The 17677-nt window shown below is 43.9% G+C and overlaps 1 protein-coding gene across 1 annotated transcript; it reads left to right on the top strand.

The window, feature by feature from the left end:
• The first annotated feature begins 6931 nt into the window (after positions 1-6931).
• On the top strand, positions 6932-16681 carry MAPK3 (mitogen-activated protein kinase 3). The gene is made up of 9 exons (XM_089480007.1): positions 6932-7187; positions 9496-9678; positions 10487-10676; positions 10814-10930; positions 11670-11784; positions 12002-12133; positions 13653-13762; positions 13964-14102; positions 14910-16681. The coding sequence occupies exons 1-8, from the start codon at positions 7024-7026 to the stop codon at positions 14081-14083; spliced, it is 1131 nt and encodes a 376-aa protein (XP_089336133.1). The 5' UTR covers positions 6932-7023; the 3' UTR covers positions 14084-14102; positions 14910-16681.
• The last annotated feature ends 996 nt before the right edge of the window (positions 16682-17677 follow it).

Here is a 17677-nt window from a genome sequence, read left to right on the forward strand (position 1 = left end):
TAAACTATCATAGATTTGATCTACTTCCTCAGATTGAGATGACACAGATGGATCATCATTGAACTTAAGCCTATTTTGGACACTGCCCTCTCAAAGGCTCTTAGTGGCAGGCCTTTAATTGCTTACAGACAGCATCCCAGTCTTAAACAGTCACTTACTTACAGGAAAATGCACAACATAGATGGGGAACTGGGTACAAAACCTTGCCACAAACCCAGATGCCAACTCTGCCAACACATCTACTCAGGAAATGTCATCACAGGACCCACAATATCAGAGACATTTTCATCCTAGTCTAATGTGATCTATGCTGTCCTCTACATTCTAAAATAATGCCCTTCAGCACTCTATACTGGACAAGCTGGCCAGCCTCTGTGCCAGAGGATAAATGGACATGATATTAGGAATAGGAATACACAAAAGCCTGCTGCAGAACACTTCAAGCTTCCTGGGTATTCTATCTCTGACTTCAGGACAGCAATGTTTGAACAACAAAACTACAAGAGAAGACTGGAACGAGAAACAGCTGAAATGGAGTACATCCCCAAACTCCAATCCATCAACAGTGGAATGAACAGAGGCAATGGCTTCCTGGCACTGTACACATACTTTAACACTGGTTAACATCCTGGCCTCGTGAAGACACTCTTGGCTAGTTTGTCACATCTCCTTTCCGGTTCCCAGCCTGCACACACCACATTCAAAACCTTCCTCTACCATTCATATAGTCATCCACTCACCTTGGCCTTAGGCAACATCTTAAAACTGATCTTGCAACAGCATCACCATAACTACAATTTTTGCATTTCTATGGCTATTCACATAGTCTGATTATAAAGGTCTTTCCTGGGCACCAGTGCACTCCATGCTCCAACTTCTTCCACTCAGTTACTCTCAAAAGTGCTATAAGATCCCTTTGAATACTGATATTCCAGACTAACATGGCTATGTCTCTGAAATCAACTTGAACCTGTTGTCAATAATCGGAGCTGACTGAGGAAATATATTGATGAAACCTCATTCCAAATCCATAGATGAACGTCCCTGCTGGCTTCATATAAATATTGAATAGCATGAAGTCCATAGAGTCAAACTGTAATCCCGCAATCACACCCTCTGAAACTAACCCTATAGTTAAGATCAAAACCACTGTATCTCCCACTCTCAAAGCACAGTCCAGAAGACAACCATGGTTGGTGGAGTCAAAAGCCACTGAGACATCAAGAAAGGTGCTTCTTTTCTTCTCACAACAGAAGTTGCCCACTACAGTGACCCAAGTTGTTTCAGTTCCAAAGCTAGGTTTGGAATTTGTAGATCCAGATCATTTCCTCATCCACAAGAAAACCAAAATGTAGAAATACTTAGCCTGAAAAGGAGACAATGGTAAGCAGGTAATCGTTTGTGTAACAATCCAGAGACAGAGACAGTTTCTGGAGGAGTGGCCATACAATTTCCTTCAAAGCAACTAGGACAACTCCCACTTCCATCAAGGCATTGAAGATCTCTTGGGCCCATCCATTAAATCCTCTTCAAGTAAATTTGATTAGCCATAAAAGGCAAAAGTTGAGAACACATATACTTAGCCACCTACACATAGAGGTTTTTTGTCTGTATCTTCAAACCATAGCAATGGAAAACAAGATCATAAAACCTTAACGTGCCATGCTCTGGATGTTTCCATAGGAACCAGTGGTTGGAGATGTTATTTGAATTACAATTTCCAGAATCCAAAGTGGTGGGCGGCGGAGGGAGTGTCAAGGACTCATCAAGTTTATTCCCAAAAGGGAAGGGGTTAATTGGGCAAAAAAATGTCAGAAAAGCTACTCCACTCAAATATAAATGCATCAAATCCTTTATTTCTTAGAAATACTGTTACACAAGCAATCACTGGAATTTGCACTTCTTAAAACTTTAATGGGACAAAACAATCTAAGCTGTAAAGGTGTAGTTACATAACTATGTATAGCTCTTATAGATTAATCTAATCAAAATTTACAGGGCCTTCAGGTATCTTGGCAGCAGAATTTGGGGTACAAGCTTGGTAACAATGAATATTGCATACAATAATCTCAGGTTGCACTAGGGAGAGCACACTAAGATGTTATATAGATGGTATTTAACCCAGGAAACTGACACATATATCTGGAAACATCTCTGCTAAATGTTAAAGAGGGTACAGTGACTAGAGGGATTCTACTTTCATCAGTGGTGCAGCTGCCAAGCTCTGTGCCCATTCTGGATGCAAGTGAAAAATGAAATCTCCTGTTATCTTAGGTTTTGCACTGGCACTCGTAAGCATATTTAAAGGAAGCAATGCCAATCTGCCCCATTAAAAAAACGCTGTCTTGTCTATGGCTTGCAGCCTGACAGGCTATAGCCTGTAGTTGGAAGGATGAGGATGCACCTTAATAGCCTAAATGGTAGGATTAGATTTCAGATTTGGTGACACTTGAAAAATTAACTAATTGTATAAACAAACCTAAGAATCACATTATAAAAAATACATTTGAAAGAGACTGGCTGCCATTTGTTGACTTGGTTATAAGGATAAATGGGACAGAGAAGGAGCCCCAAGAACACACTGACATTTTTGGGATGATGCAGTCTGATGAAATAACCCCTTTTAGTGATGATCTTGATGTCACCATCAATTGATCTCACTATGACACTCTTCAGAAATTATTTTAAACATAAATATAGTTGTACATGATGTATCAGTTTTCTGGGTTGTACATTTTATTTTGGAGAGCCAGTGTGGTATAGTGTTTTGAGTGGTTATGACTGGAGACTAGGGTTCAAATTCATGCTCAGCCATGGAAACCCACTGAGTGATTTGGGCAAGTCCCACTCTCCCAGCCTCAGAGGAAAGCAAACTCCTTCTGAACAAATCTTGCCAAGGAAAACCTTAGGGTTGGCATAACTGGGAAATAACCTGAAGGCATACCACCACCACTGCAACAACATACTTGATTTCACCTTGTTGTGGTAACATTTCATGCTTAAAAAAATATTAAAATCCCAGAATCCCTCAACCAACGTTTGAAAACTGATGGGAAAATTCTGTGACTTTCAGTTCAAAAATATTTTTTCCAAGCTTTTAACAGAAATGTCAAGATACGGTCAGACATGCGTTGTGCAAATTATCAGAGCAGACTTCAAAGGATGTCGCATATCTCTCACAAGGGACTCATTGTAAGAAATCCTTCCCCTCTTAGAAGGAAGTGCTCTGAGAGATGGTGCCTTGAGGATGAAACAGCAGCAAAGAAATGATTTGCTGTGGTCACTGCCACAAGCAGGTCCGGTCATGAACTGTTGTTTGATTGGTTATATTCACTACGGGTGGTAATCTCTTAGGCTATTTCATTGCCTCCATCTCCTCAAAGCACCAGGTCTACACTGTGGAAGATGGCGCTCTGTCAACTGCCCCTTTCATCTCTATATTATACAACAAAACAGAGGTTCCACAGGAGCATCATGCTATGCAACTCTCTCTGTTTCAAGGGAACAGATGCTTTACATTTTCCTGTTTTATCATTATCAACTGGGCTACAATTGTATATTGTCTTAACTGAGAATAGCTCCATTTAGGGTTGGCAGACTAAATATTGGACAGGAGTCCTGTACTACATAGAAGAGGAAATTTCAGCAAATGTTGCTTATCTGGTTGCACAACAAGCAACACTTGCTAAAATCCCTCTTGTACACAACTGTTAAAGGTACAGGAGCCCTTTCAGTTTTCACTCGGGAAATCCTAGTTCCATTTCTGAGTTGAGATACAGACGACACAATACTACTAGCAGAAACCAACAAAGACCCAGAGCAATTATTGAAGAGGGTTAAGGAGGAAAGTGCCAAGGTAGGCTTGATGTTGAACATTAAGAAAACAAAAATAATGACCACAGAAGACCTACAAGAATTCATCCTAGGTAATGAGAAAATTGAAATAGTGAAAGATTCCCCATACCTTGGATCAAACATTAATCAGAATGGAGACTGCAGTCAAGAAATTAAAAGAAGGCTAAGATTGGGAAGAGCAGGTGTGAAAGAACTGGATAAAAGTCTAAAGTGCAAAGATATAACTCTGAGCATTAAATTGTGGATCGTTCTAAGCCATTGTATTTCCTATCACCATGTACAGATGTGAGAGCTGGACAGCGAAGAAAGTGGATAGGAAGAAAATAAACTCACTTTGAGATGTGGTGCTGGAGAAGAGTGCTGATGGCGGTGGCATCACTGGGCAACTGGGGGGGATATGAGCTGCACCAGGTGACACCCCAGAGGAAGACACTCAATGGGGTGAGTGCTTCCCTCATGGCTTCATTGCTGGCCTGGTTCTCTCCTGGGAAGGGAGCCATCCCAGTGACAAAGCCACAAAGGGCAAGCAGCGGGAGGACAGGCAGGGCAGGCTGCCATTCCCCTTCAGCAGCTGACACCCCACCCCCTGAAATGGGTGTCACCAAGTCTGGTGATGCCACTGGCTAAGGACAAGATCCTAAAGCATAAAGATATACAACTGAGCACTAAAGTTAGAGCCATACAATCCATTGTATTCCCCATCACCATGTATGACTGTGAGACCTGGACAGTGAAGAAAGCGGATAAAAAGAAAATCAATTCATCTAAAATGTGGTACTGGAGTTGAGTACTTAGGATAGCGTGGACAGCCGATAAGACAAACAAATGGGTCCTTGAACAGATCGAGTTGGAACTCTCCCTGGAAGCCAAGATGATTCAGTTGAGGCTGTCGTACTTTGGCCACATCATGAGAAGGCATGAATCATTGGAAAAGACAATAATGCTAGCAAAGATAGAAGGCAACAGAAAGAGAGGAAAACCTCACACCAGATAGCAATAGCAAGTAGATTTGTATGCTGCATATCAGTGCGCTTAAGCACTCCCTAAACAGTTTACAATGTGTAAGCTAGTTGCACCCAACAAGCTGGGTATTCATTTTAGCAACCTATGGAAGGATGCAAGCCTGAGTTGAGCTTGAGCCCTTGGTTGGTATTGAACTCGCAACCTTGCAGTTGGTGAGTGAGTGGCTGCAGTACAGGCCTTTAACCACTGCGCCTCCAGGGCACCAGATGGATAGACTGAGCCTGTAGGGCCTGAGCACAGCAGTAAAAGATACGGAGGGATCGTGGAGATATCCACAGGGTTTCCCATGAGCTGAGAACAACAAATGCATCAACTTATCTCTGTTTTGGCTGTTGTTTTTATTCTGATTCCTTGCTTCATTAATTCTAAGTAGCTGATAGAGTGGGGCTTTGGTATCCGCTGGTGTTTGGTTCGAGGGCCCCCGCCTCCCATGGATGCGCAAGTCCCATTAAATACAATGGTGTAGTAAAATTGTATCCTTTATTTAAAACAGTGAAATACAAGTTTGCCTTTTGGAATTTAAATATTTTCTGAATATTTTAAAGCCGCGGATAGCTGAGGTCCAAAACACACTGCAGGGATAATCCAGTCTGAGATCACTTTAACTGCCTTGGCTCAGTGCTAGGGAATCCTGGGAATTGTAGTTTTGTGAGACATTTAGCCTTCTCTGACAGAGGGCTCTTTTGCCACAGTAAACTCCAATTCCCTAGCATTGAGCCAGGGCAGTTAAAGTGGTCTCAAACTGGACTATTTCTGCAGTATGTTTTGGCCCTGAGACAGCTTGCCTAATAGCATCTACATTTATTTTCGGACTGGAGTCCAAACCTTTATGCTACCAACTGCATGACTAAAAGGCAGCCCATCTTCTATATGAATAAAAAATGTCAATATCTGTTCGTTCAAAATCTTAAATCTCCAAAAGTTCTTCACCGATTGCTTTTAAATTTCGACAGAACATCCCATTCGAATACATGCATGTTTTTATATACCTTGGAGGACGGGATCCAGCGGCAGGAGCCACCAGTCGCCGTCCTCCAGAGTTTGCCATCCTCCGAGGGTCCCTTTGGGACACTGAGAGGCCGGCAAATGGGCCTTGGAGGACAGGAGCTGATCTAGGCATGGATTGCAATCTCCAACTCCCAGAATGCCATAGCCTTGAGCCAAAACACTTAAAGCGGTTTAATCTACAGTTCTGAGATTAAAAGGTTTGGATTTTCCCTATTAGTGTCTAAATGCCTTTCCAATACTGAACGATATAAAATAGTGTGAACAATGAAATACATTTGTAGAAATAAATGTAAGGTCTGAGGTGGCATATAAATAAATATATTGTTGTTGTTGTTGTTGTTATTATTATTATTATTATTATTATTAATTACAGACCCCTGTTAGGTACTATCAAGTATTCACATTTTGATTGGGGAAACTTGAATGCCTTTCTCCATTTCTAGAACAGATAATATTCAAAATTATTCTGAATTTTAACACATATATTACATTGTATTATTTAATTTATATTATTATGTATATTATTATTATTATTATTGATATTATATATTTTAAATTAAAGCAGGCAATGAAAAACTCCTCTTGTTGCACAATAACCAGAAATCCAATAGGAAAGGCCTTGGAGAGCTCTATGCAGAGCGCAATGAATCAGGAACCTAAACCATTAAAATCTGCATAAACACTTTCTATGATCCAAGCTGGGTCTCGAACACGTGACTCCGGGGAGGAGGAGGGGAAAAAAGGATTAAGGGGCGGGGCGTGGAGCCAGAGCGCGCGCCTGGCTTTGAGCCTCTGATTGGAGGCGCGCTGAGCCAAGGGGCGTGGCCTAGCGCGGGAGGGCGTGGCCTCACTCTAAGCGTGGAATGTTTTGGGCGCGGCGCTTCCGGGTTGAGTCCGTGACGTCCCAGGCGCGCTACGGCCTGCAGAACGCTAGCGGGCAGGCTCTGCGCATGCGCCCCAAAGAGAAAGGGGGGAAATAGGGAAAGCCTTGAAACCGCAGCTTCGGTGGGGCGCATGCGCAGTGGCCGTCCCTCTGTTTCCCAGGCGAGCGCATGCGCAGTGTGGTCGGGCGGTGTCGGTTCCGGGTAAAGCAGCAGCGCTATCAGCGGCTGCAGGAGATTCTCGAGCGGATCGGCCATGGCGGCAGCGGCGGCGACAGCAGCCCCAGGCGGGGCGGGAGCCGTGCCGATACCGGGGGCGCCGAGGCTGGGCGTGGAGACGGTGAAGGGGCAGGTGTTCGACGTGGGGCCGCGCTACACGGACCTGCAGTACATCGGCGAAGGGGCGTACGGCATGGTCTGGTGAGTCAGGGAGGGAGCGAGCGCGGACGGCGCGCCTTTTTGGCCCTCCCCGAGCGCCGTAGCCAGGCCAGCAGCGCGAACCGTTCCAAGCCTTCCAAGCTTGGCCCCGCGCGGCCGCCGTAGTCCCACAAACGGGCTTCCGCCATGTTGTCTCTCAGCTGCTGAGGGGAGAGCGGCGCCTCTTTCGCCTCGAAAGGGCTCTCTTGCCTCCCTCCGTCGCAGGCTCAGGTCTGTCCAAGGGCCCTCGGAGCCAGAAACGCATTGAAACACAACAGCCCAAATCCCCAGCACAGGGATGGATGCCCTCATGGGGCCAACCGAAATGCACAGAATTGGTAATGCAAGGCTTTCAAGCTCCACTGGCTTCTGGATGTTGAGACTTCGGGAGCTGGGGGTGTTTAGCCTGGAGAGGAGACGGTTACGAGGTGCTATGACAGCCCTGTGTAAGCACCGGATGGCCCTCTGTGATTCTAAGTATTTGGAGGGATGTCACATTGAGGATGGAGCAAGCTTGTTTTCTGCAGCTCCAGAGAATAGGACACAGTGGAACACACTCCCTCAGAGAGTGGAGGAAGTCCTTAAACCTTGGCTGGATGGCCATCTGTCAGGGATGCTTTGATTATGAGTTCCTGATGGCAGAAAGGGCTGGACTGGATGGCACTTTGCGGTCTCTTCCAACTCTATGATTCTGTGATACATTGCAAGCTTTCGAAGCTCCACTGGCTTCTTCATCAGGCGAAGCTGTTAAAATTCACAAAGGGGGGGGGAATGGCGATGTTAGTGACAAGTGTGCATTTTGTCAAGAGGTGGTTGTTCTCAGTTCAAGTGTATTGGAGGGAAGTTCATGCAGACGCTCCTCTCCTCCTCCTGGGCATTAAAAAACAGATATTGAAAAACTCAGACTTCCATTACCAAGACAAAAAGAAATGCTCCTCTTGAGATCCAGGTTGCCTCAGTCCTTGCCAAGGATCCCTGTAAAGTTGCAGCTGCAGCCTAAGCCCCTCCCAGGGATCGGCCCTAATGTCTGCTATCTCTTTGTGCCAATATTTGCCAGGCTCCTGGCTAATGCTCAGAGTGCCAAGGCTCTCTCTTGGTGGAGTGCCACCCCTGGACCTGGAAGAGCCCTTTGGTGCATTTGACTCTGGGATGTCAAGAAGTCTGGGGCTGCAGCTTCCTGATCCATAGCCGTTGCAGCTGTCGGTAAAGCAGTTGCGTTTGATAACACTTGACTTGCAGAGATTGCCACAGCAAGAACCCAGCAGAGTTTGCTAACTTGTTTACCTTATCTTTCATTGCCAAGTAGTCATTAAGCACCACACCAAGGTGTCAGCTCCACTCAGTGCCTGGCCTGTTTGAGACCACTTCAGATCTGCAGGGCAGATGGTTTCTCTGCTAAGTGTGGCTCTGGGCTTCTATTTTCTGATGATGCATACTGGTTTTCTGCAAGTCACATGCTCTCAGCCTCGGGAAGGCAATGGCAAATCTCCTCTAAACCTTGCCAAGAAAACCTCATGATGGGTTCACTTTCAGGTGGACATAAGTCAGAAACAACTTGAAGACACACAACACGCACAGGCATAGTGGTTTCTGCACTGAAGTCAACACTTGATCTGCAGCTTGCATGTTAATGTTAGCCCATAGCATTCTTGAGCTTTCTAGACTGGCATACACGTTGTTTCTAGTATAGTTCTCGGCACCAGGATACTTTTCAGAATATTCTAGCACGCTGCACGAAGCCACAATACTATTGAATCTACAGCTTGGGTTAAGTACCCAGGGTTCAGTATGTGGTTCCAATACCTGTAGTTTTCAGAGTCTGAATCCTTTCTCCGCTGAAGTATTAATGATCATCTTTCTAAGCATCATGCCTCTGGGCTTTTCTCGCAAACTTCTCTCAGGAACATTTCACCATGTCATTGGGTGTCATCACTTGTCAGGTCTCCGTTCTGTCAACTCTAGCAGTCTTGCCAACAGGCGCTTATTTTGCCACGTTTGAATTCACAGTGCTGAACAGTTGGATTCTGTGAATAATTGCAATTGTACCTCATTATCATATTGCTATACTTGTTTTCTCAGTGCTTCCTTATTTCTATTCAGTTCCATTGACTGAGGTGCAGAAACAGGGCATGCACTTGGCTATCCAACAAGCTTTTGGATCCAGTTCTCTTGTAGAATATCAAATTGCTCTCTTCCACTGGAATGGCACTGGGTAATTTCAGGAATGAAAGTATTGCAAATACAGTATATTGAGGCGACAACCTGGGTATGTGCACAGGGGATCCTGATCTGTTCTTGTCTTTCTTCACAGTTCTGCCTATGACCATGTCAACAAGATCCGAGCTGCCATCAAAAAGATCAGTCCCTTTGAGCATCAGACCTACTGCCAACGCACACTGCGAGAGATCAAGATCCTCTTGCGCTTCAAGCATGAGAATGTCATTGGTATCAATGACATTCTGCGTGCACCTACCATTGATCAGATGCGTGATGTGTATCCTTGCAAATCCCTTCCAAGTGTGGAAGTATACATACATGAATAGATGTTTATATGTCCCGGGAATGTAGACACCCCATCACAATCTCTGTTCATCTAGTCTGTCTTTGAAGCAAATATGCACCTTGGAAGCTTCAGCTGGCCCAAAGCTTAATGATTTTTACAGTCTGTCCTTCTCAGAGGATACATTCTGGACCCCCCTGTGTATGAGAAAAAACACCTATGCTCAAGTCCCATTTGTTTGTATGGTGCGCGCTCCCTCCGGAGCACATGCCATTTTCTCTTGCCGCTTCCCGTACGCGTACTCTCAAATCTGTGTGCAGGAAGTCCATGTATGCAAGAGCAGACTGTACTAGGATTGCTGGAAATTAATTATACTAGGAAGCCGCTTTGTATCGGCTCATTGTTGCCTTCTGGCAAGTTTCAGGTGTTATGCTGTTAATAGTTTGGGTCTAAAAAAAACCTGGCTATTCCCTCAGGTTGGCCCCTAAAGAATGTTTTTTCAGTATCAATCCTGTGTGTGTCTTTACATCATGGATGTGTAAAGAGTCTTAGCTTTCTTATGCTGATTAAGATATTTTCAGATGGAGACTCATCAAAGTTGTAAACCTTTTCTGTGGGTTAAATCCAACTTCCGAAAGCCACCCCAGTTTGCGGAGTAGGGATATCGTGACTAGTGCCATATCTTCATTTGATTGGGCATGTGCTTAACACTTTGCCACAACGAGTCTGCATATTGTTATTTCCCTTGACTTTCCCCTTTGCCTCCCCTTTGTTGGAGGGGGCATGATTTCTGTCTTTGTAGATACATAGTTCAGGATCTGATGGAGACAGATCTGTATAAGCTGCTAAAGACCCAGCAACTCAGCAATGACCACATCTGCTACTTCCTCTATCAGATTCTCCGAGGGCTGAAATACATACACTCTGCCAACGTGCTTCATCGGGATCTGAAGCCCAGCAATCTTCTCATCAATACCACGTGTGACCTGAAGGTGGCATTCAGTGGCTTTTGCTACAACCTGCTTTTTCCATCTGACACCCATCTCTCTTCTATTGCATTCTGATTAGATCTTTGCTCACCCTGGGTTTGCCACTCTTGCATATCCCATTTTTCTCTATCTGCTTACAGATCTGTGATTTTGGCTTGGCCCGAATTGCTGATCCAGACCATGACCACACAGGGTTCTTGACAGAATATGTTGCCACTCGCTGGTACCGAGCCCCTGAGATCATGCTCAATTCCAAGGTAAGTTGCTTTGAGATAGAAGGAGCTTAGAAGCCAAGGGTCCTAAACTAAAGACAATGGTAGTACCAAGCCTGTTTAAATATGTGTGAATGTGGCGTCCTGACTTCCCTGGAAAGAAAAGTAAGATCTAGTGTGGCCTTCACAATGAAGACAGTTTCTAACTGTGAGACGTTGATAAACCCAACATGTCTCTTACATCTCAGAAGGATCTTATCAATTATCTGTATAGCTCGCAGCACTGAAGTGACAGCAAAAAACCACAATACAATTACCAAATTTCTTTAGGTTTCCTGCCCCTTATCTGCTTGGATTCACATGACTAAGCCTATCCACACTTACTCTGTCATTTCCTTCAGGCCCTAGTGTTTTGTGTCATCAGACACCCTCCTTCCTATTGCCTGTTTTGTTTTTTCCCATCTCTCTAAGTTTCTTAAGCTATCACCTTGTTTCTGTATGAAACAGGGGTTTTCTGTTTTTTGCACTTCACCTTTTTATATGCTTGGCTAGAAGAAAAAGGTATTCCTGATTACTGTTCTTTTGCTGACTCTGCAATTTAAGATGCTTTTATATATGAAGGATTGAAAGTTTGAGTTCTCTATCTAAACGTTTCTGTAATTGGAGGGGGGGGGGAATTCACAGATCAGTTGCTATACATGGCCCTAACAGGAGATGAGAACAGGGAAGGACTAAGGGGTCCCAGATCTGGGGTTCTCTTTCCATGTCTTTTCCCCCTTCTTAGGGCTACACCAAGTCCATTGATATATGGTCTGTGGGCTGCATCCTGGCCGAGATGTTGTCGAACCGACCCATCTTTCCTGGCAAGCACTACCTGGACCAGCTCAACCATATCCTGGGTAAGGGGGGAAAGGGGAGAACAAAACTTTGAGCAAGTTCATATAAGAGATTTTTGTAGTTTGCAGTTCAATAGTTGGCTTTACCTCCCTCCTGGTTTCTGGCTGCACTCTTTTTAATGCCAGAGACCTCCCTTGTTACAGGTTTGATGCCTGTTTTTTCTTTAGGACTTGCCTCATCCTAGATACCAAACAGGGCTCTGTCTATCCATCTCAACAGGTATTCTGGGTTCCCCATCTCAAGATGACCTGAACTGCATCATCAATATGAAGGCTCGCAACTATCTCCAGTCACTGCCCCAAAAGCCCAAAGTTCCCTGGAACAAACTGTTCCCAAAGGCAGATCCCAAAGGTAAGGGAGTGACAAAACGCAGAAGCACATGATCAAAAATATGTGACCCACAGTGTGCATCCTAGAATGCCTCTGTATGGCTGGATAATGACAGTTACCTGTGCTAGAATTCTTGTGTTTTCCAGTCTGGAGCCCATCTTCAGTCTCAGTATGACCCTGATGATATGCTCTTTTTCTGTATATTTTCCTCAGTCTTTGCTGTCCATGCTTGGTAGTAACTGCTCAACGTGCTGTCTTCAACTCACTGTTTAAATATAATGTCAGACAAGCAACCCACTTACTGATTGGTGCATTGGTGCAGGACAAGAATAAAAATATGGAGTGGATTTCTTAGGGAGAAGGGAAGACTTGCTAGTCTTTTAAACTTTGGCTTTGAAAACAGTGTGCTGTGCCCTGCCAGAAAAATGATCTGCGAGGACTCAGGTTTATGGAGTCAAAAACTAATCAACTTCTAAACAAAGTACATATTTTCTGCAAACCTCATTTTAAAGTGAAAGTGTTTTGTTTAAGGTTTTGCTCCCTATCAATTTCATCAGAAGTGTGGTCCTGAATGTTTTGGGGATTGTAAGACGTTGACTTCATATACAGGCTGATGGGGTCTGAATTGGCTGCAACTACTTAGCAAAGAGATCTTGCTTTTGGCTAGTTCACTGAAAATATGAACTCAGTTCACCACAGGAATGGGGAAAAATCTTTTGGATCTTAGGAATGACTGGAAATGAAGAAAGCTGTCAGTTTTTTAATGTTTATGTCATCTGTAGTTTAGCCACATTCTGAATACTGTGCTGCCTCCTCTTAGGAAGACAGTTGAAGAAGCTAAGAGGCAGCCAAAATGGTTAAGTCTTGAGGATTTTTAGTGCAGAAAGTGTAACTTAAGTGGAAAGGGACCAAAAGGTATACACACTCTTGAATTATATGAAGTTAATTGTTTTTCCTAATGTTAGTACTTGCAGACAGCCAATTAAATAAAATAGCAATAGGTTCAGAATAGATAAAAGAAAAACCACTTTCATGCAACAGACTATAGTATCTGTAGAGTGAAATGGCAGTAACCATTAGCTTGGGTCATGTTGTAAAGGGCTAGACAAGCTAATACAGGGTGATAGCTTGCTGAGGCCTCTACTTTGGAGGCAATATGTTTCTGAACATTAGACATACTTTGTAGGAGTGTTACGTTTCGTCTTCTGCTTGTGGGCTTCCTGGGGTTTTCTGGCTGATCACTGTTGGAAGCAGCATACTTAGCTTAGGTGAGCCCCACTCAGGTCTAGTCAGGGTGTTGCTTTGTCGCGGTTTTGCTTGAAACAGCCTTGCTCTGGCATTCAGCCAAGTTGTGAGTTCTGACCCATTGCCTTAAAGACCTGCAGTTGCCATCCTAGGCTGCTCTTTGCTGCCCCCTCTGGCTACGTTTCATTATAAGCATATGTTTGTCAACATATAAGAAATAGCATGTTGCTTCTGTTGCCATCTGCTGTTTCGTTGTTAATAGTACAGTCTCTTACATGCCTCCTCTCTTTTTCAGCTCTAGACCTGCTGGACAAAATGTTGACCTTTAACCCCAACAAACGCATCACAGTGGAGGAGTCTTTGGCCCATCCTTACCTAGAGCAGTACTACGACCCTTCAGATGAGGTACTTCGCTTCTTGGGGTGTGAAGGGATTGGGAGTTAGGGAAGCAAAAGGAAGAAAAAGAAAGGCCAGAGCTCATAAAAATTCAGCCTCTTGAACTACAACTCCCAGAATTTCCCAACCAGCATAGCTAGTGGGCTTGGAAGGAAGACATTTGGGAATCAGGATTTGAGTTTTATCTGTTTCTCTCTTTGCCCCCACTAGCCAATTGCTGAGGAGCCATTCACTTTTGATATGGAGCTGGATGACCTTCCCAAAGAGAAGCTGAAAGAACTGATATTTGAGGAGACAGCACGCTTCCAGCCTGGCTATCAAGGTCCCTGAGGGGTTATTTAGACCGCTGGTGAGTACAGCTTGGGCTTTTTTGGGAACAGTGGGATAGAGGTTCTTTAGAGACTGCCTAGGGGTGCCATGAGATTAAGAAATATGTGGATGTAACCTATAGCCAGATGACCAGAGACTAACATGGCTTCATAATTCTGCAGTGGTTTGTTCCTGAGTAAAAGATGGTTCCTCCAACAAGTTATTGTGGGATAATAAAAATATGATTCATTGCCTCAAACAAGTGGGTGATGCCTTCCTTTCCCATTGTCTGCAGAGCCATGGGAATGTCATACTGAAGAGGTCCTACATAATGGGGCTGATTCACATGGCAAGTCACTTAAGACAGGTTATAAAATATACATGGAATACTTGCCATGCTTCCTGTGTATGCACAACACACAAAGAGGCCTTGAGGGAGAGTTTTATGTGAACTTCTCTGATGAATGTGATATAGAGAAGTTTGTGTTATTTTCCCTCAAATATATATTCCACTTGTTGCTATAATTTCTGAAAGGGAACAAACAGAAAACACCTCTTGGTGTTCACAGGAACTCAGGTTTCGGCAGGACGTATATTTAGGCTAATATAAATTTTAGAACCATTTGCATATCTAGAAGTGGCTTAGCTGTTACAGTCTGAAAACCATTGCATATGTAGTGCAGGAAAGAGTAGTTACACTGGTGGAAGCCCCACACCCACTTACAACAGCATAAATTACAAAAAAGATTCTGGTTTAAATGATCAATGTTGTGTCATAACCAACTGATTTTTAGTCTGCACTGTTTGTCAGTAGACATAATCTTCACTGGATCCCTTGTTCTTACAGGTCTCTGCTTCACCAGGAGATGATTTGGGACTGTACCCAGCTCCCCTACTGGATTTTTGAGGGGAGCACAGGATTCAGGGGGTGCCAATTTGGGAACACCCCTGTTGACTTGCTGTACAACTGCGCTTTGCTACGTGGCTGTGAACCCTGGTAACCCATCTCTGGTCCCCCTTAATGTGATGTGTTGGGGTGAGACCCTGGTGCCCAGGTTGGGGAGGGGGAGAGGCTGCTCCTCTCCCCTGCAGGAGGGAAGGGAAATCAGTTGCCCCGACTCTTTACCCCGCTTCAGAGAAATTGAAGAGGGGGTGTCATCTCCTTTTTTGGCATTTTATTGTCTTTGTTAATGAGTTAATAAACTAATGCTGAGTTTAGCAGGGCCATTTTTTGATCCCTTGGGCATTACTATCAAGGGGAGTTGCATATAAAATCCGGGCTCCAGCAATCCACTTGAACCTCACTTCCCTTTTAAAGCTGGGAACAGAACCCAAAGATTCTGGCACCTCAGCTTTGCACAAAATTCCTCAAAAACACAGGGGTCTTAGTTCCTCCTTGTACAAATGGAGGGCATGTCTGTGCTGGCTTTTGTCCTTGGGTTAGTGCCATTTTGAAAAGCCTGCAGTGCACATCTGACTATAATCACTGTGGGTGACATCTGGTATAAAATGCAAGCTAAGATCCACCATCAGATGCTGAAAAGTGTGCTTGGTTTGAAGAAGGGCAGATGTCTCATCCTTCTGCTTTTAATGTGTTGTTTGAAAAACTGCAGCTGGAAAAGAATCCTCCGCTTCCTCTAATTGGGGAGGACAGAGTTTGTGGATGTCTGCCTCACTTCTCACTCCTACCTGCATCTGATAAATTGGACAGCTGGGTATGTAAACTCTTACATGACTCAAGAAATCAATAGGCCTCTGCAACATGGCACTTTGTCTTCTTGCTGCTATGAACTAACATGGCTGCCCTCTAATTCTCCACTCCTTGACATTTTTAAAACTATATGTATTTTTAACTCTCAGTCTCTGTCATGCAGAACAAATTCCAAAAAGAATGGACCCTGCAATGATCAGGAAACATTAATTTAAAAGGGAGGGAAAGACTGGGAAGATGAAGGATGATCACATCTGTGTGTCCTGAGGAGACAGCCCAGCTACCCTGTAACAACTAAGCAGGTTGTGGGTGGAGGAGGCATTTCAGATACGTGAGCACTAAAAGGAGTAGGTGATTTGTTTTGGCATCCACTGTAAGTGGGAATGAAGCCACCTTATTTGAAAGTGAGCCCTTAAAAGGAGTGCCACTTACCAGATGGACTAGCCTCCTAAGTCCTCTCTACATACGTGTGCCACTTTGGGTGAATTAAGACTGCTGGAACCTTTTGGTTCCCAAAGATAAAAATTCTGTAAAAAGAAAAAGTGTAAAGTCTTTTTGTTTCCTTAGCTTTCTGGCTGAGTAAGAAGGAAGCATCTCTGCTCAGACAGCATTGCCTTTTTGTCTACACTCTTCTTCCCCATCCCAGTGTCCTCCAGTGTGTTAGATTACTTCTCCTGCCATCCCCAGCCACTATGTCAGCGATGGCAGGAGTTGTAATACAATGTATCTGGAGGGTGTCCAGTTGGAGAAGGCTAAACTAGAATGTAGTCATGGTGGCATGGGATGGGCTTCCTTTGTGGGGTGTTATATTTTGAGGGAATCCGGATTGAAGGGATTTAATGCCTCCCCATCTCCTCCTGCTTTGAATTGTATAAAGACCCTGAAATAAATCATTCCTTTATTCCTTCCATGCTTAATGTTTTACTTTTGAGTTGGTGGGGAGGGGAAAAAGGATTGTCAATTTGGAAGGGACATCAAAATTTCCATCACTATAGGAAATCTCCCACTACTATGCTCCTGACAAGTAATCCAATCTCTACTTTAAAAAAAAGCCAACTAGCAAACAAGGGTATCCTGTTGCACTACCAATGGAAGTTCTTCTTAATGTTCAGTGAAAACCATTCTTCTCCTATTATAAACCCATCAGTTCAGATCCTTCTTTCTGGAGTGACAGAAAAATATTTGTTCCATTATCCAAATATTTGAACACTGGTATATCACCTGTTACATTTCTCTTCTAAACATAGCCATCCCCTTCAGCCTTTCCACAGAAGATAGCTGTGGACAAAGTGTGGCACCCCAAATGTTGCTGAACCATAACTCTCAGCATTCCTCACTACTGGAAGTTGCAGTCTAATAGCATCTGGAAAGCTACACTTTGACCATCTCTGACGTAAGCTTTGGATTCCAGACCTTTTGTTCTATTCCATGTGGTGTAATGGTTTTAGCACTGGAGTAGGACTCTGGAGTACACAGTTTGAATTCCCGCTTGGCCATAGAAACCCACTGGGTGATCTTGGGCAAGATACACTCTCAGCCTCAAAGGAAGGCAAACCCCCTCTGAACAAATCTTGCCAAGAAAAACCTTTGTTGTCTTAGGGTCACCATGAGTTGGAAACAACTTGAAGGCACACAATATCAAATTGTTTAGTAGAAATGTGGGGATGGAGGTGGGTTCTTTTTAAAACCTTCAACTGAGTTCTTATTAACAGCCAAGTGGAATTTTGGCCTAGAGACTTTACATGTTTCAGAACTAGTATATAGTTTTTAAAAAACAACCAAATTTTACTAGCAGATTTAATTAAGGGCAACTAACTACTTTTGCAACAAAGACTGATTATTTCTTTTACCTTCAGTAGCTTAAAAAAGATTGTTGTCCTTCACAGTAAAAGGAAGGAAACTGC

This window comes from Sceloporus occidentalis, unplaced genomic scaffold, assembly GCF_023333645.1.
Source record: "Sceloporus occidentalis isolate IW3139 unplaced genomic scaffold, rSceOcc1.0.p SCAF_14, whole genome shotgun sequence".
In the NCBI taxonomy this organism is placed as follows: Eukaryota; Metazoa; Chordata; class Lepidosauria; order Squamata; family Phrynosomatidae; genus Sceloporus; species Sceloporus occidentalis.